Genomic DNA, 21,511 nt, shown 5'->3' with positions numbered 1-21,511 from the left:
CACTGCGATAGCAAGTGTTAACGCATCATCACTTATCTGAGCCTTCCGCTTGAGGGCACTTCTATGCACCTCTCAGCGACTCCTTCCCATAAAAGTTTCTCAAACGCGACTCCGGCTGCACATGGCTCCAAGTTTCAACATGCCTCAATCTCATCATGGTAATACGGTGAAGGATAACCTCTCAAGACTTGTAGCTGTACCTAACATTGTCCCAAGGGCGAAGAGCTCAGTCAGCCCGGGGTTCTCAACTTCGACAGCAGCAGGACCGCAAGTCTCTTCTGAAACAGGGAAACATGGCACACTACGATCTTCCGGAACAAGTGATACCTCCCAGAGTGATTTTGTCAACAATTCATGGGATTATGATGTTTACGCGACTCCTTTCGTTCCTCCAGCTCTACAGTCGATCAACACTGAGATGGCGACCATTTATCCAACAGTTCCTCGGCATCAGATTGATCTTGAACAGTATGTGCACAGCTTCGTCGGGACGAGCTTCATACCTACACCGTACACGGAGGCTGAACAGTCATTGGGTCTATCAGCCGCCGATTCCTTGAGACCGGCCACTGCACTCAATGAGTTCATATACCTCCAGTACTTTAGCAGAGTGGCCGCCATCGAATGTGCTGCGAAAGAAGAACATAATGAAACGTACGCAATGTATCGTGTTCCACTCCGGCAATCGCCTTCAGCTGGTGGCCTGTGGAGCTTGTCGGTACCTGGATTGAGAGAAGACAGCCCACATATCGAGATGGGCGACGTGTTACAGATACGACAACTGTATGTTGACGGAACAGGAGCTATAATGCCCATGCCGGTGTATGTAAATGACGACCAGTACTGGTATAAGGGAACCCCTTCAGTCAGCTTCAAGTCCTGGACGGGCATACAACACGACGGTGCAGTGTTTGGTATCAACCGTGCGCAGGAAACAGTCTACATCAAAGCAGACGGCCTAGGTTTTCCCGATCCTAGCATACCGCCTATGCCCATGTTCGTCAATGTTGTTATACCGCTCAAGTTCAACATCATCAAAAGCCAGCGAAGAGCTTTGGTGCATCTCAGCTCTGAGCTGAAGCACGTCAGCCTGACCCTTCGTACAGATGTTTCTGGATCTCTGGAGAATCACTTCGGCGAATCGCCCGGCACGAAGTATGCCACCCTCCAGAGAGATACTGCTGAGGCTACATCTGGTGATCATCGTAATGACTGGAGTCTTCGAATGCTGTTTCCTGGAGAATCGCATGGAGTACGTCAAACTACATTGCGCAAGGTTCCGCATCGCGAATTGTACGATAAAGCCATCAACTATGAGCAAGCCCACGCTGTCAATGGTATATGCAATAACACATATGACATTCTTCCATATTTGATCAGCGGGCCACCAGGCACGGGCAAGACGAAGACACTAGTTGAGACGGCGATGCAGCTGCTGGAGACTTCAAACGTCAAACACCTGCTCATATGTGCTCCGTCGGAGCCTGCCGCAGATACAATCGCTTTGAGACTGAAGAGTTACCTTTCAAGGAAGCAGCTTTTCCGTCTCAACCGACCCGGAAGAGCTGATAACGAAGTACCACGGGAGTTGTTACAATACTGCCATATCGAGAACGACATGTTTTCTTTACCACCTTTCAAGGATCTTATGGCTTTCGACGTAGTGGTAGCCTCTTGCCAAGATGCTTCAATACTGGCAGAAGCAAGGATGACTAACAACGATCTCTGGACCATGCAGAAGGCTATGGTTTCGGCGTTCAATCCGAGGGAAGAAATGCCTACCCCGCCGCTGCACTGGACAGCTTTGCTCATAGATGAGGCAGCTCAAGCTACTGAACTTGACGTTCTGCCAGCCATCAGCGTTGTATGTCCACCTTCCACGTATCCAGAAAAGTCACCTCAACCACGCTTCGTGATGGCAGGAGACGAGAACCAACTCGGCCCCCGAACAGCATCCCGCGATACCCGAGTTACCATGTCGCTATTCGCCCGCCTTTTCAAGCGACCACTATATAATGATCACCCCCTCTCACGGTCCAAGGTAAAACCTTCATCTGGTCCACCAGTCCTGAAGCGATCGATGCTGCCCATCACATACCCACCCTTCACATTGCTGATCCGAAACTACCGTTCCCACCCTGCAATTCTCAGCGTGCCGAGCGCTATCTTTTACCAAAATACGTTGATACCCGAGGTCGTGATACCAAACACACCACTGCAGCAATCGGACATCTGGCGCGGACGTAGGTGGCCCGTTCTCTTCGTCCCGCATGATGGAACTGACGAGATTGAACGTGATGGCGGCGGCTGGTACAACGTCTCCGAAGCGAACATAGCCTGCGATATTGCGCAAGCCCTGATCTACTCTTCTTCCGTGAAGCAGCCGGATATCTGTATCATGTCGCCATTCGCCGCGCAGGTCAGACTAATGCGTTCGTTGATCCGGTCTTCCAAGTATGGCAATGGTTCAGGTCTATGGGACGTGAACATCGGCCCTTTGGAAGCGTTTCAAGGCCTCGAAAAACGCGTTGTGATACTGTGTACGACGAGAGCGAGGAAGAGGTTCCTGGCGAAGGACAACAGTATGGGTGTGGGTATCATTGGAGAGAGGAGGAAAATGAACGTTGCTCTCACGCGAGCAAAAGAAGCTTTGGTCGTGATAGGCAACCCCGAAGTATTGGAGCAGGACGCAAATTGGCGTCAGTGGATGGCCTACTGCTGGAGGAATGGACTAGTTCGTGATGACGAGGGCATTTGGGCTGGATATAAGAATGAGTTTGGTGTGCCCAAATTTGGTGTGCTTGAGAGAGCACTTATGGCGAAAGAAGATCAAGGAAAAGCCAACAGGAGGGTTCTGGGTGCTGGTCACGAGACGAACGAAGACTATGATGCTTGGGTGGAGAGTCTCAGGGAGGCGCTCGAGGAAGACGATGAAGATGTAGAAGGAGAGGAATACGTGGAAACGGAAGAAGCTGAGGATGCACCTTGAAGGTATACACCCCTATCTCTGTGAATATTCTAGTAGAGCGTAGCGAATATCTTTAGGTCGCCACATGACTTCAATATATCGACGGTTTTTTAGCGGTCATTATGGGTATCGAGATTCCTACTACACATCTTTAAAAATGTCATCTCCTGTCCTTCACCATGCCCTCCCATCAGGAGTTACCGATGACTACCAAAAATCCACCTTATCCCAACGACTCGCTGTGTACTCAACTCTGACCCTGAAACAAAAAGCCCCTCAACGCGCTCTCTACCTGCTGATCATCAAAGCCCTGACCCTGCATCTGCTCAATCATCTGCTGCTGAGCAAACGTGCGCTGCTGACCCTGAAGCGCATTACCAACGCTACCTGGCGCAACTTCCATCCGTCCTGGTGGACCATAAGGCGTGTACAAGCGGGGTGCATCGCTCGAAGGACCCACAGCCGGACTGCTGTCTCCAGCACCATTCATACCATTCATACCTCCATTAAGAGCACCATGCGGACGTGAATACGCATTCTTCGGAGGCCGACCAATGCCTGCGTATGTAGGTGGGGGAACGGGCTGGCCCTTAGCCAAAGCCGCCTTCTCCCTATCCCTCTTCTTTTGCTGTACCAGTGTACCTTTGACACCACGAAGATATTTGATCGCTGCATCAACCAGTTCCTTCTTCTCGGGCGAGTTCTTGAGCGCTTCAAGCATCTCTCGGACTTGTGTTTCGGATCTGATGTGGGGACATGTGCGTGAGTGGCCGTAGTGTGCTAACCCGCAGAGGCCGCAGTGCTCAACACCTGCTGCTTTGAGCTCGCAAGCGCCCGAAGGATGGTTCTTGTGGCAGGCCGGGCAGATGTGAATACCGGGAGCGACATATGTTGGCTCGAGAGGGTTGCGGATGGGTATAATAGCGCGTGCAAATGGTTTGACTGTTGCTTGATTAGTTTTTGGTGCTTTTGGTGCTGGTGCTGGCTCTGGTGGAGGCGATGAAAGATCGATGAACGCAGATGGTCCGCGAGCCGACGATGCCTGCCCTGAGAAAGTATTTGACTGTGTCTCATTGTTGCCATTGAGATGCGTCCCGAGGTCGAGTCCAACTCTCGAACGGTCTTTCAGTGGTGACGCCTTCACTGGCTTCGGCGGCGATCTGACAGCCCTTGCGCCACCCTTCTTGGGCGTGTTCTGGAGAGGTAAAATGACAGCGGGAAATTGTGACTGTTGAGTAGATGAAATTTTAGACGCACCTACGCCATTCTGCTTGTAGGGTGAAGAATTGGCGATACTTGTTGTACTGGGACGGTGAACGTTACCGAGCTCTTTGGCAGCATCAACATTGTCATGAGTTAGCTCGGGCTCGCTTTCGTCTTCAGACTCGGCTTGGAAGTCGGTATCACTCTCAGATTCAGTCTTGTTCTTGCGCTTTCTGCTGGGCTTCTTGATCGGTGAAGGTGGTGCGGCAGTATCCTCGAAGTGATCTGTACCCACGACAGACGCAGCATCAGCATCTCTCTTCTCCGTAGCATAATCGACAGCCTGTGTGATGTCAGTAGTTTTTCTTATCAAGATTGAGGCATCACGTACTGCTTTGGCCCGGCGTCCCCGACCCATAGCCTCTGCCTTTGCAAGCGCTTCGGCGGCCGCAGCAGCTTGTCGTTCCTTCAAGATCTTATCCCAGACACCTGGATCTGGAGCCACCTCTCCGTCCGCAATATCGAAGTCATCTTGCAAGCCACCCTTCTCATTAACCCAGATACGGGCGAAGCCGAACTGAGATTCTGCAGAGTCATCGTCACCAGTTTGGGTGTTCTCGATCTGGCTACGGTCGAGTAGTTTGTCGATAGAGGCGTCGTCGTATCGAATGTCATTATCTGCGTCATCATCCTTGAAGAGTTCTGCAGCGCCATATTTGAGTATGGACTCAACATCCTCATCCTCCGGGTCTTCCTTGTCCAGATCTTGTACAACAACTTTGTCGAGAGCCATCTTCTTCTTGCCCATCTGCATGATCTTCTCTTCTACAGATGCCCGAGTTGCTAGCTGAAGACACAGCACTTTCTTCTTCTGACCAATACGATGAGCCCTAGCAATAGCTTGGAGATCTTGATGAGGGTTCCAGTCAGGATCTAGGATGATCACGGTGTCGGCAGTTGCAAGATTGATACCAACACCACCAGCGCGGGTGGAGAGAAGGAAGGCGAATAGCGATGAGTCGGGCGCGTTGAACTGGTCAATACGCTTCTGCTTCTCGAGCGAGCCCATTGTGCCGTCTAGACGCTGATACGGGAGCTGCATGCCGTCCAAGAAGTCTTCGATAATGTTGAGCATGTCGAGAAACTGGCTAAATATGAGCACGCGATGACCACGTTCTTGAAGCTTTGGGAGAAGAGTCTCAAGAAGAGTGAGCTTAGCAGAAGCCTCTACAAGGTTGCGATGAGAGACGGCAGCAACGTCGCTCCTCTCTTCAATTTCCCGACTGTAGACGAACGGATGGCACAGACACTTGCGCAGTTGCATGAGGATGTTACTCAAGTTTGCACGTTCCTGCTGTTTCAACTGTTTATCGGAGGTGAAGAGAGCCTTGAGAAGCTCTGGGCTCTTCGATAGAATCGATTTGTAGACTTGCTTCTGCAAGTGGCTCATGGAGATTGGAAGAATAATTTGACCCAGAGGCGGAAGGAAGGTCAGCACCTTGGCCTTCGTACGTCGCAGGATGAAAGGCCGGATCTGGTCATGAAGTTCCCGAATGTTTTCCGCTGTCATCTCAGCGTACTGTTCCTCTAGTTGCTCGGCATTGATAGTGTCGTCCAGGAAGTGCAGCAAGTTGAAGAGCTCTCTAGCATTGTTTTGTAGTGGCGTGCCAGTCAACAGCAGTCGGAATGGCGCGCGTACTGCTGTAAGGGCTGTGTACAACTGACTCTTGTCGTTCTTCAGACGCTGGCCTTCATCGATGACGAGACCGGCCCAGCTGACACCTCTAAAGAATCTCCTGCAGTTGTCGTCGGCCGCCGCTTCGTATGAAGTTACAACAATGTGGCATCGTAGGTCCTTTGTATTCTCGGGGTACATCTCGTACTTGTAAGCCATCTCGCGAGCTTTGGCAGATCCAAAGTAGGCAACTACGCGAAGAGAAGGTGCCCATTGCTTGATCTCCCGGCGCCAGTTGGCACATGTCGAGTTGGGCACTACAATCAAGAACGGGAAGCAGTTATGCTCCTGGATAAGGGTTGCCATGAAGGCGATGACTTGGATCGTCTTTCCCAGGCCCATCTCGTCTGCAAGGATGGCGTTCTTCTGATCGTACCATTTGTAGTAGAGCCAGTTCAGACCGTCCAGCTGGTATTTCATCAGCTCACCACCAACGAGATTATCAGGTTGTTTCTCTCGCTCAAGCTTAGCGAATGGTGTGCTTCGAGCTTTCTCAATCCGTCCTTTGAGGGGACCCTGTTTGGGGATCTTGACGTAGCGACCGGCAACCCAGTCGGTGTAAGCAGTGACAAAGTCTAGCCACCTATCACCGTCTTCTGGAGTAGGCACACTCTCCCAGACAGTGTCCTCATAGCCCAAACCCTTGTACTTGATAAGCGCCTTATCGACTTCTTTTATACGGGCTTTGTCGATCTCCTCGCTGCGAACCTCAACATAGCTCGTGTACTTGATGTCAAGGACAATGTCGATGCGAAGGTACTCTTCGGGAATGGCGTCTTCAGTTCGCATCTTTGGTCCGTCCTCACGCTTAAAGAAAGCCTTGCGTTGGACTCCAGCTGTCACGCCCCAGGTCCAGGCTCCGGAATGCCATGACGCCCGGAAGTAGGACTCGTTCTCCCATTTGATAAGATATTGCTTGTCGTCTTCGCAAATCAACTCACATGGAGTTCCTGGCCGATAAGTCTCGACATCCGATGGCCGCCAGGCAATGATGCCGCCAACCTTTTGATTGATGGTCTCGTCGCACTCCTTGCACATCCATTTACCAGAGTACTCGCGGAATCGCTCGTCCGCCATCTCTTCGTCGTCACGATTGACGTCCATGGCATACTGCGAGATAGGTGGTAGGTGGTGATAATGCCAGGCGCGAGAGCACTTTGTGCAGCGAAACAACACATTGTTACGGTCGTTGAGAAGCTCAGAAGGAACGTCAATGACTGGATCATAGCCATCATTCTCTTCACGTTCCTTCATCTCTTGCTGCGTGGTCTTGCGGCGCCTGAAGGGTCGGCACGAAACTCCAGAAACAGCGCAATCTTGGCATCTGGATAGATCGGGAGCGGTCGCGTCCTTCTTCTTATAGAAGCCAATGCACCTCTTGCACTGCAGGACAAACTGCTCATCGCCAACCTTGGTGACCAAATGATCGCGAGTAGATCGATTACCCAAGCAATTCTTGTGGTATGCTAGAGAGCAACCTTGACAGTACACCAGGGGTGCTACGTTGGGTCCATCGAAGCAGACTTCGCAACCTTCTGCATGTCGCGCACGGAAAGGATCGCTCCGTGGGAGCTTCGGGAACACTTCGCGAACAACAGAGACCTTCTGAGCAACGGCTTTGGGCGCGGTATCTGACCGGTATATGTCGTTCATATCCGCCTCCTGCATGTTGTTGGTAGCACGTGTTGCTCGATCAGACTGTCGGACGCCCGCTCGAGGGATCTTCTCAGGCTTTGCTGCACGTAGAGACTGTCTCTTGCGCTTGCGACTAGGAAGTACGTCTGACCGGAGAATATCTGAGGCACTGGAGTCGTCGGTATCATCCTCCTCTTGTTCGTCGTCATCGTTGTCATTGTTCCTCGTTCGGATTGGTTGTCGTGTTGAGCGTCGTGTGGGCTGCTGTATACCCTTGCGCGGCCTGCCTTTGCCCTTCCGGCCGCCGTCATCAGAGTCTTCGTCCTCTTCACTCGTTGAGAGCGCGATCAGATCACTGATCTCTGAGCGATCTCTCGATGACTTCTCTCGACGACTTCCACGTCCTGTCCTCTGTGAGCGGTGGCGTGGGCGTCCTGATGTGTCAGAGGCAAGCTCGTCTTGCTCGTCGTCCTCGGACGATGATACGGGGAAACTTGTTGTATCGACAAACCCCTCAACGTCCGCCCTAGTGTTCTGGTTGCGAAGCCTCATGTCAGCGTCGTCGCTCGAATCGCTGTGTGGTTGGAACGATTGCAGTGCCTCAGGGCCACCACGGAAATTAAGGAGCTCTTCGAAGGTAACCTATGGACATTAGTAGACATTCAAGAACAGAGGTTCGTAAGAGAAGAAAGAACCCAAGTCGCCTGTTATGTAGTAACCCTGCTGCATTCGTCGCTCTTGCTGCCTTTACCAGTGATAGAGTGATAGATGGAAACTCACCTGCTTGACGCGATCACTGCCGAACAGCTTGATCTTATACCTCATTTCGCTCTTCTTTCCAACAGAGGCCTCATGAAGGACCTTTTCCACCTCATCCTGGGGCCCATAGTACTTGTATTCTGCCCTTCTAATTTGTTTCTGGGGTATGCGAACACACAAAAGTCTTCGTTTGCGAGGCGGGATTTCGATACGTAAAAATTCCAGATCATCATTCGTGTCGTCTTGTAGAGAGATGGTAGCTGGGGAATCAGATGCTTCCCCCAGAGGTGCTGCTTGGGGAGCACTAGTGTTGCGCCCAGCCGGCTTCTTCTTGAATACTGCCATGAGCGCTGCGCCGTCCTCGTCGCTGCTCATAATGGCGGTTTGCGGTACGTAGTTTGTGGCACAGAGGGGCCGAGTGGAAAGGCACAGCGAGTCCAGGACAGCATCTGGTAAACCATTCGCTGGAATGTCGTAAAAGCGCGATTAAGCGGCTCGCATAGTCGACTTGAAATTTTAACGAGCAGAATTCTGACGTAGAGTTTGAAGGGTACGGGTGGATATGGGGTGTGCGTGCGCGTTGCTGCACCCGTGGTTTCCGTCGCGTCTCGGTCAATGATGATAGCGTCCGAACGCCAAACGCGTGACTTCGCGTTCTGCGCTTATTGTTAGTGCGAACGCCTGGCTTGGCAATGTGGAACTTTTCGTCGCATCGCTTCTGCACTGATGACACAGTCAAAACCACAAAGACGTCTAAGTTGACTCTGTTATGGTTTATTCTTGCCTGAGTAGTAGCACGCTACTGCGGTCTCATCAATTGGTCGTCCCTCGCACCTTCCTCCGCTACAAATCTATCACTGCTGCCATCGAGCGGGGCAGGCAGGGTGGACCAGACCGACCCTTCAGACCACGGACACGAACCGGCCACAATGATGAGGGAGACGGACCGGTGAAGACTCGCCGCGAGGCAAGGTTCGAGAGATTTGGTGCTCCTCGTGAAGATCCGGAACCAGCTTTCAGCGACAGACCGCGTGCATCACCTCGCAGTAGCAGGTTCGGACGCATTGGGCCATCACGACCCCGCGACAACGATGCGCCAAGTAGGTTCCGTAAATCTCCAGATGCACACACTAGAAGCGGGAATACGTGGCGGGACCGTCCACGAGAAGAGACCAGGTTTCGGTCTTTTGATCGCAAAGTGGCACCACAGGAGCAGGACAGCGACGATAGACCACGTCGTCCATGGACAAACGATCGTCGTGATACACGAGGAGACAGAGTAGATGAGGATTCAAGCTCTCATGCTCCGCGTACTCGAGATTCAAGAGATGATCGGCCACGATTCAACCAAAGACCAGACTCAAAAGGCGCTAGAAGAGAGGGATACGGACGGGCGTCGTCTGATACTAGATCAGGAGCAAGAAGCGAGACGGAACCCCAGAAGACTTCAGTCCGTGGACCAGAATCGCTACCTTACACTACAGCCGCATCTGAATTCATATACGGATATAACAGCGTCGTCTCTGCGATGAAAGCGAACCGACGCAAATTCTACAATCTCTATGTGCATTCACGAGGTGCGAGTCGAGATGGTCTTATGTCTCGCATCAGAGCTCAGAAGCTCTTCTCGATCACACATGAAGTCGGAGACGAGTACATGCGCGCTTTAGACAAAGCTAGTAGTGGTCGACCACACAACGGTGTGATACTCGAGGCATCACCTCTGCCTGTCCCGCCCATCACTGAGCTAAAGACAGTATCTATGGAAGACGAGAGCTTTAGCGTTACACTCGATAGTCAAAGTGCAGAAGATGTGCTTGTTAATGGCAAGCAAGAGTTGTACTCTTACAAGTCCGGAGGATGGAGGCATCCACTGATTCTCTACGTTGATGGCGTGGTGAGTAAGATGATCCTCACACCAGATGATTGACTAACATCAACAGGTCGATGAAGGCAACCTTGGAGCTATTGCTCGTTCGGCCTATGTCCTAGGTGCGGACGCCATCATCACGCCGACCCATCACACTGCAAATTGGAGTCACATTGCAGTGAAGGCTTCCGCCGGCGCCGCCGAAGCTATTCCGCTTTTTAAGGTCGGAGACTCGAATGACTTCCTGAAGAAGAGTGCAAATGCAGGCTGGTGTATATATGCGAGCGACGCTGTTCCACCTCCACCCTCATTTACCTCGTCAACTGTCGATTCCATGGAAGCCGGGGCCAACAAAGTCGTTTACAGTATCTCGCACACGAGAAAACGACTTCCTACTGACCACAGCCCTGTTGCAGAGCACCCTACAATTCTCATGATGGGCGCAGAGGGCACGGGGTTGAAGACCAGTTTAGTCAATCTGGCGCGTTACAAAGTCGGTATTCCTCATGGCCGCGAGTCCAACGAGGTTGGGGTCGACAGTTTGAACGTCAGTGTCGCAGCATCGATACTCTGCTACGAGATGCTGCAGAAACCCAAGGCACAGCCTGAGCGCGAACCTGAGGACGTTGTCTTCTAGAGCCCATTCCCTTTGGTGTTCATTGCCTGTACTATATATACTTCTACTTGACTCTACAGAAAGTCGGGGCCCGATACTTTAGGGTTTAGACGTTCTAGCCTTGGGTTGGCGGGCCGTCCAATTGCCGTCGACGGCGTGCATCGTTATCAAAGCGTCTCCCCTCCATGCGAGACATGCGCCACCTAACACCTACCGCCCAATTACAGTCGCAGGCCAATATCGGTAGCTGCTGCAATTGCAGTGCGGAGTGCATTCACTAGGTCCTTGCCGGCTTCCATGCCCAGCGCCTCTTATCACGCCTGGGGTACACCTATGCTAGCGACAGTAGCTTCATAGCAACATCAGTCCTGCAGTTTGGAGCGGTGAGCAGACTAAGATAGACTTTGTTGTAGCTGTGCGTGGTTTATACCACAATCTACCACGCGAGTTACCACCCCACGTGTTCGCGTTGCCGGTGCTGATCGGTAGGCGTGGCTAGTGTGCGTGACCATAGCCTTATCAGTGTATGCAAATCGCTCTCGATAATCTCGAAAAAATGCCTCGAACTTGTGACATGCAAAGATTCGGAAGTCTCCAAAACTTGACTTACCCAGACTGGCAAAAGATGTAAGTTAACTTCCAAGGAAGTAACAGGGCCTAGGATCATGGCAGAGTCTATCACGACATGATCGGCGATCGGAGGGCGGCGCAAAGCACAACATGGGATTTGACACCGCTATTCTCAAATGCGATACACACAGTCTGCGCCCGCATGCCCCAACAATCACCGTGTGGTCGTGTGTTGGAGGGGTAATGTTTCTAGTATGATGCATAAATATCAAATGCGAAGGTACAAACATGACGAGGCTATCAATACCCACAAGGCGCGGTGCGCTATCAGTATGTAGAGAAAGTATTCCTAGCGGTGAAAGCCCCAGGGTGGTCTTCGCGCGTATGCGTGGGGAAAGGCGTCCGAGCTCACCCTTGTCGTCATTGAGTGCACCTCCCCTCCTAGCGCGACTTGAGACGGGAGAGCAGCGTTTTTCACACCCTCCATCATCACGCCCATGGTGTCCTGACCTGACCGACTTGTAGCCCCGGCTCAATCCGCTCCCCGCGTCTCCTCTCAAAACACTGTCACCTGTCAGAACCTTTACTTGTGATCGCATCTCCTTGCCTTTGCGTCGATCCGCTGGTGGCGCCTCCGCAGAGAACGCCTGCACGCCTGCAACCCTTTGTACCGCCGCCTAGAGCCTCTTGCCTGCACGCTGCACGCCTCACACCTAATCGCGCATCCCTCCGTATCAAAAACCCCTCAGCTCCTCGCATTGCGCCACCGATCCGACAAGAAATTCGGACTTGTTTCTTCCTCACCTCGACATCTTACCTCTAAAGACACACTGTTGATACATCCACCATGACGCGAAGAATTGTATATGGGGTGGGGCTCATCCTCACACTGGCCTGTAAGAGACGACAACACTTGAAAGAGGAAGTAGCGACTGACTAGGCAGGCACCATCATGACCATCGCCAGTATATCTATGCCGCGATGGGTCAGCTACAGTCCCAACGGCGAGCGCGAATACTCGTACGGCCTGCACAGTCGCTGCTCCGCCGTCACAGGCACCTGCGTTCCCTTCCCCAAGATGAGCGACTGCACAAAGGACCCGTCCTTCTGCAATATGTGGAGGACCGTCGGTTTCCTGACATCTTTTGGCGTCGTCGTTGAGCTATGCGCCATCGTATCCTTCATTGTCATCATCTCTGGTGGGGTGCAGCGCAGGGCCGCAGGCTGGCAGGTGGCCGTTGGCGTACTTTCCTTCAGCGCCATCGTCCAGTGCGCCGGCATGGCCATAGTGGTACGTTGTCCCTGCGTGCTGCAGGGTCCATATCGCAGAAGCAAAGCAATGCGCAGTACTAACTCCTCCAGGCATTCCTCTTCGACAACGACGACCGCTTCTGGAAGGGCTGGCACCTTGACCTCTCGTGGTCTCTCTGCACCGCCAGCTGGACCATCCTCTTCCTGACTTCCGTCGGCATCGCCGTCTCCGCCTTCTACCTCCCCGTCGAAGGCGACTACGAGCTCATTCCCGAAGAGTACTACGGTCCGCCAGACGATCGGTGAGCGCTCACCACTCCGCATATAAATGCGCACACTTTGCCGTGTGCTTAAGAATCGTTTTAATGGGTGTTTAGGCTTCTTTCGCGCATCTCCGCTTGGGACAACGGGTTCAAAGGCCCTGGCGAGGGTATGCAGTATAGCTACCAGAGGGATCAGGATAGCATGAGCGATGTTGTTAGTATTGCGGCGAGCAGTATTGCACCAAGTAATAGGAGAGAGAGCAGTGTTGCTCCGAGTAATAGGAGGGAAAGCGATGCTAGGAGATGAGACGATGGACGCGATTTGATCACGACACGATGACCCCGCGGATATACCTATAATGTGGATGTGGTCGGTTGGTTGTGTGTTTGGGGTGGGGACTTTGGAAACGGGTGGCATATCTGTCTATCACTTTGGTGCTAGATTGCGATTATTTTTTTAGTGAGCATGTCTTTGTTCTCGTCTTGCTGTTGGGTTGGATTTTGTTTTCTTTTGGTCTACGATACCCCCTGCCATCCACCGGTGGTTGGGCATATATCTTCTCAGCTGGTTTGGTGTAAGATATTCAAAACTTGCAATCGGATAATGATTTCGCTCTCATCAATTCCCACATCTCCTTGCAGAATCCCCCATTGTGCCAGAGGTACAACAATGTGCCCATCGATTCCCACCTTGCTTTTGAGCGTTCTGTAATATTCTCCCGAAGGAAAGCATTAAATAGAGGAGCATTGTCTTCCTAGGTACATTTAGTATCTGCGCGCGAACATCTGCTGGAAGACTTACAGGAACACAGTCTATGAGATACTTCGTGTTGCCTGCTTCTTCAGAAAAATTCCCGTAGTGAATCAATGTCAACTGCCAGTCCAGAAGATACTTCTCAAGGAAGACATGGGCTTCTCCATAGTCCACGGACCTCGCTCCGCTTTTTTTGAAGTGACGAGCCCAGTTGGACACTGCGTACCGTAGCTCGACAGAATATAATGCTTCGTCGTCATGACTTACTCTTGATTCAAGTTCTATAAGTCGATCCAGCCCATGCGGGTGGTGCTTCAATAAGCTCTCCTCCAGCCCCTCCAAGAAGTCTTCATCCTCACTCAAAAAGTCCTCATCCTCACTCAAAAAGTCTGCACGCCCACCCGAGACGTCCACACGCCTCTTGGCGAAGGCCTCCAGCTGCTTAAAGAACTCCCCATACGCGTGACGGACGGAGTGGACCCTCTCAAATATAAGTCTCGCATAGCACTTCCCGGCTCCCAGGTCTCGCTCTGGGGGCTTCGGATTCATATACTTATCTCTGGGATAGCTTGATAGGTCTTCGGCATGGTTCGCTTCCTTCAGCTTCAAGATGTCTGCTTCCAATACCATCTTTTCCTCTACAAGTACCTTATATCTTTCTACAAGTACCTTATATCTTTCTACAAGTACCTTATATCTCTCTTCAAGTACCTTATATCTCTCTTCAAGTACCTTATTTTCCTCTTTAAGTACCTTACGTTTCTCTTTAAGTACCTTGTGTTTCTCTTTAAGTACCCTATTTTCCTCTTTAAGTACCTTATTTTCCTCTTCATGTGACATCTGTGCTTCCTCTAACGCGTTCATCATGGCCGAGAAAAAGTTCTCAGCCCTCCTTTTTATCATTTGATCATCAACCCTTCCGTTCTGCTTGAAGTAGCTCGTCATCAGTGCTATGCAACGCGATGCTAATGCAGTATGTATTTGTGCTTCGTCTATCCAGAATCTCGCGTCGGTACATCGGCTTTCGTTGAGCAAAAAGTCGCGCAACGAAGGATGATGAAGACGTATTGGTCTTGATTTATCTCCTGGTACATCAAGGATGGCATGTAAGTCTTCGATTATCGACTCGATACCTTCTTCTACAACACCTAGCAGCTTCTCTAAGGCTTCCGCTGCGAGAGGCTCTTTCAATACTACCAAGGTCCCAAGAACATATCTTAGTTTCTTGCAATGCTCTTCTCCTTCTGCTTCTGCTTCTGAATACTCTGGGCGAAGCGAGCTTCGCAGAATGGTCATGTAGATTAGATCGAGGTGTTTCTCGGGTTCTGCTTGCGTGTTTGTGTCACTCTCAATGACGGATTCCAGCCTTCATGCCGCAAAACGTCTGCCTTGTTGAACAAACCGGTGGGCGGTTGCAGCCCAGATGAAGAGACCATTGGACCTCTGCACCATCTTTGCGACGATCTCAGAGCCGGGCCAGCCAGCGGGCAGGCGTTGTTCTCGACCAGTGATTGCAAGATTGTGCTTCAAGAAGAGCTCGATATCAGCATCGACAACAGAGGATGCGATGTGATGCAGCACGAAACACTGATGTGATGTATCTGGCACGTCGTAGAAGCCGTGCCGGATCGCTACTTCAGGCCTGCTTGTCAAGAATACGCGCACTTTCGGTCCGCTGAGTGCTTGCGCTTCGGCCAACAATTCGATAACTATCCGAATATCGTCATCATCATCACATTCATCCAGAGCATCGATGACCAGGACTAAAGCAGTGATGTTACCCAAAGTGTTGAGCGCGGACAACGGACGAAGGACGAGTTGCTGCCACTGGTCGCGCAACGTGGAATTCGAGATATCAGGGCGCTCTGCAATCGCGTCACATATGTGCTGACGAGATACCGGAACATTGTATGCAAGCTGAACGGCAATGCTTGTTACGAATTTACGCGCATGACCAAGGTCGCCGCCGCCTCTGGTAAAGAAGAAGCTGGCTCCTAGGCTCCTCCGCTCATAGTGCCTACGAGCTACGGTCCGTGCAATTGTTGACTTTCCGGTACCAGCTAAACCGCTTAGCCAGTAGACGCATTGCTTATCGTGTCCATCAGTCCAGGCATATATGTCGTCTAAGAGCGCTGTTCGCGTGAAGGGGAGGCATTCCGGATCGTGCTGCCGGATATACGCGTTGAACGGCGCTTCGGCGGCGTACGGTAGTTTCTCCAGACCACCTTCTTGTGCTTGACTACAGCTTTCTTAGCGACCGCCAATCTCGGTATGAAGTAATGTTGTATACTTTACGATGTTGTCTCCATGGACATGGTACTCCGCCGCCTGTATAGCGATCCTCCCACCCTCGTTGTTGAAGCCAATAGTCTGGGCGGTCGCGTGCGCGTTCATGCCCACCGAGCAGCCAGGACGAACAAAAGTGACAGACCAGAGGCAGAACAGGGCGGTACAAGCAGGTAGTGCGACTCTGTCTCAGCCCGGGAACACATTGAACGGACGGTAGAGCTTGAGCAGTTGGACAGGTGCTTCGCGAGGCAGACCTCCAAGGGGCTGAAGGATCATGCAGCAACAGGCTGCGGGCAGCGTTTCAGCCTCGCGTGAACACAGGAAATGAAAAGCCGAACCGCGCCGCTTTCTAACAGGTCTGCAAAAAATCATCGTGCGATTGTTTTTTCTGTCATCATTACCATTGTCTAAGTAGGTACTATGGAGCCGGCTGGTCTTGCTGTTGGCATCGTCGCCCTGGCTGGTCTCTTCAACAACGCCGTAGACTGCTTCGAATACGTCCAGCTCGGTAGCGCTTTCGGTACTGATTTCCAAGTCAGCCTGCTCAAGTTAGATATTCTGCGGCTGCGACTTTCACGTTGGGGCAAGTCTGTTGGGTTGGATGGCGACTTGAGCAATGCTCACGCAATCAAACTAGCGACAGGCCCTCCAGAGGATATTGAAAAAGCTGGAAATGTGCTAGGGCAGATAATGGACCTCTTTGCAAAAATGGAGAGTAAGTCCAAGAAATACCAAAGCCGTATGGGGGAGATCGACGGGGACCTTAAGGTCCTTGACGTGGCTACAAACCTGGAGGCCTCAGGCCAGTCGTTACACGAGAAGATGCGCGCTATGTCCATCAAGCGTCAAAACAGCACGCCTTTACGACCGAAAGTGCAATGGGCATTGTATGAGAGGAAACGCTTCAGGGTATTGCTTGAAGATGTCACAGATCTTGTCAATGATCTCGTGGAATGCTTTCCTGCGTCACGCGAAGAACAGCGCAGGCTTTGCACGACTGAAGCTTCTACTATTGGCTCTGGAGATTGTGTTTCTGCTCTCAAAGACGTCATCGCGCAACAGGACGGAGACCTCCATCAAGCTGTTGTCCAAATGTTGACATCGAAGGTTAGTATCTGAATCCCGTACTGTACACATCTGGTCGACGATTGACCTCTCGAATAGGACCACAGAGCCCCAGCGTTCAATAACTATAATTCCAAGATCGGTCAGCAAGTAGGAACGCTCCATCAGAGCGGTAATCCCGTCTTCAACTTGTGAAGCAATCTCCGTCGTTCAAGTCATACACGATGTATCTCGTTTCTGCATCTAGTTATAGAAGATAATTTAATCGAGATTGAATCTATAGAACATTTATTCAGAGATGTGCAGGAAGAGCTGTCTTCGGTGTTTGCATTTGAGTCAGTTGACAGCATGTCTTGTCATGCACCTAGCGTTCGCCCGTAGTAAGATCAAACCAGAACTATCGACTTTGACTCCTCGCCATTTTGCATAATCTCTCCATCCATTTGATCAAGCAGAAAACAGTCTCCCATCAAGTGATATGTATCCTCGTGCTGATGCTTTCCACGTGCCTTTCGCAGCACGAAGGGTACATTCATACCTAACAAGGCCCAAACTTCGTCTCCAGGTTTCGTCCCAGGGTAGCACATTCCAAGGTTTCCCGCTTCTGTAATGAATAAGCAACGATTTTCCGTGGCCAACAACATTGCTGATGTAAACGTGTAAGGTAACGTGTAACCTTCTCCTGTCAGAAGGTTGAGCCAAGATTCGGGGCTGGGCAGGTCATCGTCTTCGCATCTCCTCCATTGCCCACTGTTTTCCACGTCTTGTGTGATTGTTGCACAGATAGTCCGCATGAATGCTTTGTTTAGATGCGCCTCCTCGGTGTAGGTCAAAGTCTCCGACGCCAACTCATACGACTGTAGTATGGCTATAATTTGTGAAGCCACACCAGATTTCTGTAGTCGGTGTGGTTTGCCTACAACTCGGATGGTGTCGGCCTTTCTAGCTTTGGTGTGAAGCTCTCTGCCATCTTTCACAGTGACTGTGTTTGACGACCCTGCGGAACAATCGTATAAGCCAGAAAGCCGCGCTCTGGTCTCCTCCCAATCTTGCCCGTCATGTTGCTTGGAGAGGTCACGGGCCCAAGATGGCAAGCCTTTATTATATGGTCCAAACCCTCTACCCAACAAGACTCTTGAAGTATCGTTGTCGTACTCCAACATTCTTCGATAGACGTCTGTGAAGCAATCCATCAATGGTTGTTGGTAGTTGGGTGTGTATGCATCAAACATCCGCGCGGGTGCCAAACCGAGGACCGAGAAAATCTTATCGCGAGGGTCTTTACATTGTCGGTTTGAGAAGGAAAGTAAGATGTTGTGAAATGATGGTGGTTGTTCGTTGCTGGACAGGACGTCGACTACTTGTTCTGTCGGCTGTTGTCGATACTGTCGCAATTTATCGATGACCGCAATGCTGGACATGAACCGGTTGAACTTATCCATTTTTGAGCCCCAGTGTTTCGTCGCCTCCGTACCTTCTGTGCAGCAATGAACGTATGCGGCGTTTGCTCTTTCGAAAACTAGCGCAAAGCGACCCCAGGTCATGCTATGTGATCCATACCACAAAATACCGGATGTGGGTAGTATGATCTCTTGAACAGTCCATGATCGCGTCCACCATGCACTGTCAGCAATTAGGTGAAACGCAGCCATTTGATCAACGAACACATCACTTGGTTCTCCCTCGTCATTTCCCTCTTCAAGAACGCCCGGAAGATCGTGCCAATGCTTTCCATCCGCAATATGTTCGAACATTGCGAATGGATTAATCTCCGGTACCATCTTCGACGAGGGCGTGCCCAACCAAGCGTGCACGACTGAACATCTAGAGTAGATGTCCCCCATCATCGCCACTTGGTGGGACTTTTCTCCCAGATCGTTTTGGTTTATGCAGATAGCATCCGCCCAAAGGATGATGGTATCATTAGGATCTCTGATGTGATGCAGAAAGTCAAACAGGTTAAGCGTGATCTGCATCTCATGCCCATCTACTTCGATTGGTACCGTTTCGTTCGGATTTCCCCACACATAGGAAACGCATGAGTAAGCCTCAGCAGCGCTCTCGAGATCTGCTACGCTCAATGTAGCCGTTATGTGATCGGTGGTTCGTGGGTGAAGATGTAGCAGCCGGATCTCTCTTCTATTCCTGTCCAATGGCTGTGTTTGGTATGTGGGAATGCTATATCGTTCCATCCTGGTTCTCGAATAGTAGTATACCTCGAGGCTGTTAGTGAAAAAGGCAAAGTCAATGGTTGCAGGACTGCATTGCAGCGTTGCATGTTGTATGTAGACGGCTAACACGACAGCCGGCTGCCTACAACGAGCTCAGCCTCATGTCTGTGGAGAGGAAGAGGCTTAGCCGAAGCTGAGCCACAGGAAGAATATGAACCTGGATCGTCCCATCGTCTGAACCAGGATGCTGAGATCCCGTACTTCATAGCGCAAAACTCGCTTAATGTGTTGATCGGGGTAGTCGAGACCGAGTCCCTGAGCGCGTCAAGGGGAGGTCCAGATTCGAGGCGCTAATGGGACGTTACGCGAAGTCTTGGCATGCAGGAGCGGTGGGCGCCTTTTACCGATGGCGAGGCACAGCCTCCACGAGCCGTCCGAGGTTCCACGAATGACGGCAAGATCCTTCAAAAACGGCAGGCTATAAAGACGGATATGGCAGTTTCAGAACGTACCCCGAGTACAGCCACCGAGTCTGTATACTGCTCATCATTCAAGCCAAGATTCGAGCGCTCAGCAAAAGCCAATGATCATTGCCCTACAGATTTCAGGCCTCCAGCAGACCCAGAGGCACATCTCCATCCTCTCGCTAAGATTCGAGACCCTTATTATAATGCCTCAATTAGCATCAATTGAGCGGCCAAGGCCAGGCTGCAGACTCTAGCATCGATTCCTTCGAGATGGACAGCGATTCCTGACTCCATCTCCAATACACTGAGGATCAACACAAGGATGGCTTCTGAGAAACAGAATTCTACCAGCTATGATTTCCGGACACGAGTGTCGCGAAACACTGGCACTTAGAAGCGTTAGCGGCAAGGAATACCTCAAGAGTCTGCCGGTCTAGACAGCGCAACCTCGTCTGTGTGTGGGCAGACGAAGTATTGCGTCCTACCGTTGTGCTCGAACCACCATCGATCCCAGGCTGGTCCTTCATCATCATTTTCGCCATGCACGTCGTCCTGCGATGAAGCTGAGGCTATTTGTAGGCCCATCCGAGGGATGACGTCGCGCACGAAAGGATTTCGCCGGGTTGCAACAATCGAGCCCCAACGGACTGTAATGTTTGCTTTCGGGTGTGTCACATCATACGCACAGTCTTGCTCTCGTTCCTTCGAATGGAGGAGCCCAGTGAAAATGAACGAGATGTTTCGTAAATACGTGCTGTGGTACACTGCTTGGATTGCTTCGATGAAAGGTCCTAGGCCCATGAGCTGATTCTTAGGAAAACCCATCGCTACACCCAAAGCAAGGAGTGTTGTGCGATAGTTTTCGAGGTTGACGGGGTACTCAATATATCTATCGTAGAAACAGTCCGGGTCCAGGATGTCGAATAGCTCTTCGCAGACCGCGCAGATAGCGTCCAGATATACCTCCAGTAGTGGCTTGTTGTAGTCGACGTTGATGCGCCACCTTTCAGCACTCAGACCAAGTAGACCGTACAACTTGTCCCGCGGGTCGTGACAGTCGTTCCAACAGTACTTGTACAAACACATCTCCAGCGTTCTGTAGTGTTCTTTTTCATGGACCACTGCTGGTATGCGGTCCAAGACGTCGAAGTGCTTTGCTACAGCATCAAGCAAGTCACTCCATTCGAGCTGCACGTCCCCACATACAATAACCTTTTTGCGTGCGAGCGCAACTTCCTGGACAATCCAGACCCTTGAGAAGTATGGGTGATGCAACAATGTCGCGACAGCATTACTAGTGTCGCCATCGCCATACCGCACCTGTCGCGCAGCTTCGACCATAGTAGGCTCACATCCTAACCAGATGAGCACCTTGCTCGCTGATCGAAATATCTTATCCATCATGCTCACTTGCTGGCTCCGCTCATCATGATCAAGCTGATTGATACATATTTGATCAACCCAAAGATTCCCATTGTATGATGATCCCCCGGGATGAGCGACGAGGTAGGCTTGAAAAAAATCGAAAAGGTTCTGAGGAACATCGTGATTTCTGCCCTCGATGAGAACGCTACGCGTCGGCGTAAGGTCACCCCATGTATACGAAAGCGCCGTGTATCCATCGCCGAAAGGGACAACAACCCGTTCTAAGTCACATACTAGCTGCAGAGTGGCTGCATGTCGTTGTATGCGAAGGAACCGGATTTGCGAGTCTGCGAGAGGAGCGTACGTATACTGCGACATCTGGAGGCCTTATACATGTCAACTCGACCCAATGTTCGCCAATCGCTAACGTATCTAACTAGCATGACCAGATAAGTCGATCTTACTTACCTATTTCACTCTGTGTGTGTTCATGTCTCGTCGTGTAGAGCTGACAGCCAGCATGCCCCACT

General features: G+C 51.3%; 7 protein-coding genes across 7 annotated transcripts; 4 read left to right on the top strand and 3 right to left on the bottom strand.

The window, feature by feature from the left end:
* Positions 1-139: 139 nt before the first annotated feature.
* AA0111_g1325 (hypothetical protein) lies at positions 140-2,989 on the top strand (the record flags this gene model as incomplete). The annotated part of the gene is made up of 1 exon (XM_028646972.1): positions 140-2,989. The coding sequence occupies one exon, from the start codon at positions 140-142 to the stop codon at positions 2,987-2,989; it is 2,850 nt and encodes a 949-aa protein (XP_028511396.1).
* A 226-nt stretch (positions 2,990-3,215) lies between these two features.
* On the bottom strand, positions 3,216-8,675 carry AA0111_g1324 (Chromatin remodeling factor; the record flags this gene model as incomplete). The annotated part of the gene is made up of 3 exons (XM_028646971.1): positions 3,216-4,514; positions 4,563-8,183; positions 8,322-8,675. The coding sequence occupies 3 exons, from the start codon at positions 8,673-8,675 to the stop codon at positions 3,216-3,218; spliced, it is 5,274 nt and encodes a 1,757-aa protein (XP_028511395.1).
* A 926-nt stretch (positions 8,676-9,601) lies between these two features.
* On the top strand, positions 9,602-10,807 carry AA0111_g1323 (hypothetical protein; the record flags this gene model as incomplete). The annotated part of the gene is made up of 3 exons (XM_028646970.1): positions 9,602-9,750; positions 9,816-10,197; positions 10,244-10,807. The coding sequence occupies 3 exons, from the start codon at positions 9,602-9,604 to the stop codon at positions 10,805-10,807; spliced, it is 1,095 nt and encodes a 364-aa protein (XP_028511394.1).
* A 1,501-nt stretch (positions 10,808-12,308) lies between these two features.
* AA0111_g1322 (hypothetical protein) lies at positions 12,309-13,177 on the top strand (the record flags this gene model as incomplete). The annotated part of the gene is made up of 3 exons (XM_028646969.1): positions 12,309-12,647; positions 12,719-12,909; positions 12,985-13,177. 3 exons carry the CDS (start codon positions 12,309-12,311, stop codon positions 13,175-13,177), a joined length of 723 nt encoding a protein of 240 aa, XP_028511393.1.
* Positions 13,178-14,992: 1,815 nt separating this feature from the next.
* On the bottom strand, positions 14,993-16,018 carry AA0111_g1321 (hypothetical protein; the record flags this gene model as incomplete). The annotated part of the gene is made up of 2 exons (XM_028646968.1): positions 14,993-15,863; positions 15,915-16,018. 2 exons carry the CDS (start codon positions 16,016-16,018, stop codon positions 14,993-14,995), a joined length of 975 nt encoding a protein of 324 aa, XP_028511392.1.
* Positions 16,019-16,333: 315 nt separating this feature from the next.
* AA0111_g1320 (hypothetical protein) lies at positions 16,334-17,032 on the top strand (the record flags this gene model as incomplete). Its single annotated transcript, XM_028646967.1, has 1 exon — positions 16,334-17,032. The coding sequence occupies one exon, from the start codon at positions 16,334-16,336 to the stop codon at positions 17,030-17,032; it is 699 nt and encodes a 232-aa protein (XP_028511391.1).
* A 3,001-nt stretch (positions 17,033-20,033) lies between these two features.
* On the bottom strand, positions 20,034-21,017 carry AA0111_g1319 (hypothetical protein; the record flags this gene model as incomplete). Its single annotated transcript, XM_028646965.1, has 1 exon — positions 20,034-21,017. One exon carries the CDS (start codon positions 21,015-21,017, stop codon positions 20,034-20,036), a length of 984 nt encoding a protein of 327 aa, XP_028511028.1.
* Positions 21,018-21,511: the final 494 nt, after the last annotated feature.

This window comes from Alternaria arborescens (assembly GCF_004154835.1).
Source record: "Alternaria arborescens strain FERA 675 chromosome Unknown contig_2, whole genome shotgun sequence".
Lineage (NCBI taxonomy): Eukaryota > Fungi > Ascomycota > Dothideomycetes > Pleosporales > Pleosporaceae > Alternaria > Alternaria arborescens.
This window is presented reverse-complemented; position numbering and strand designations above follow the sequence as displayed.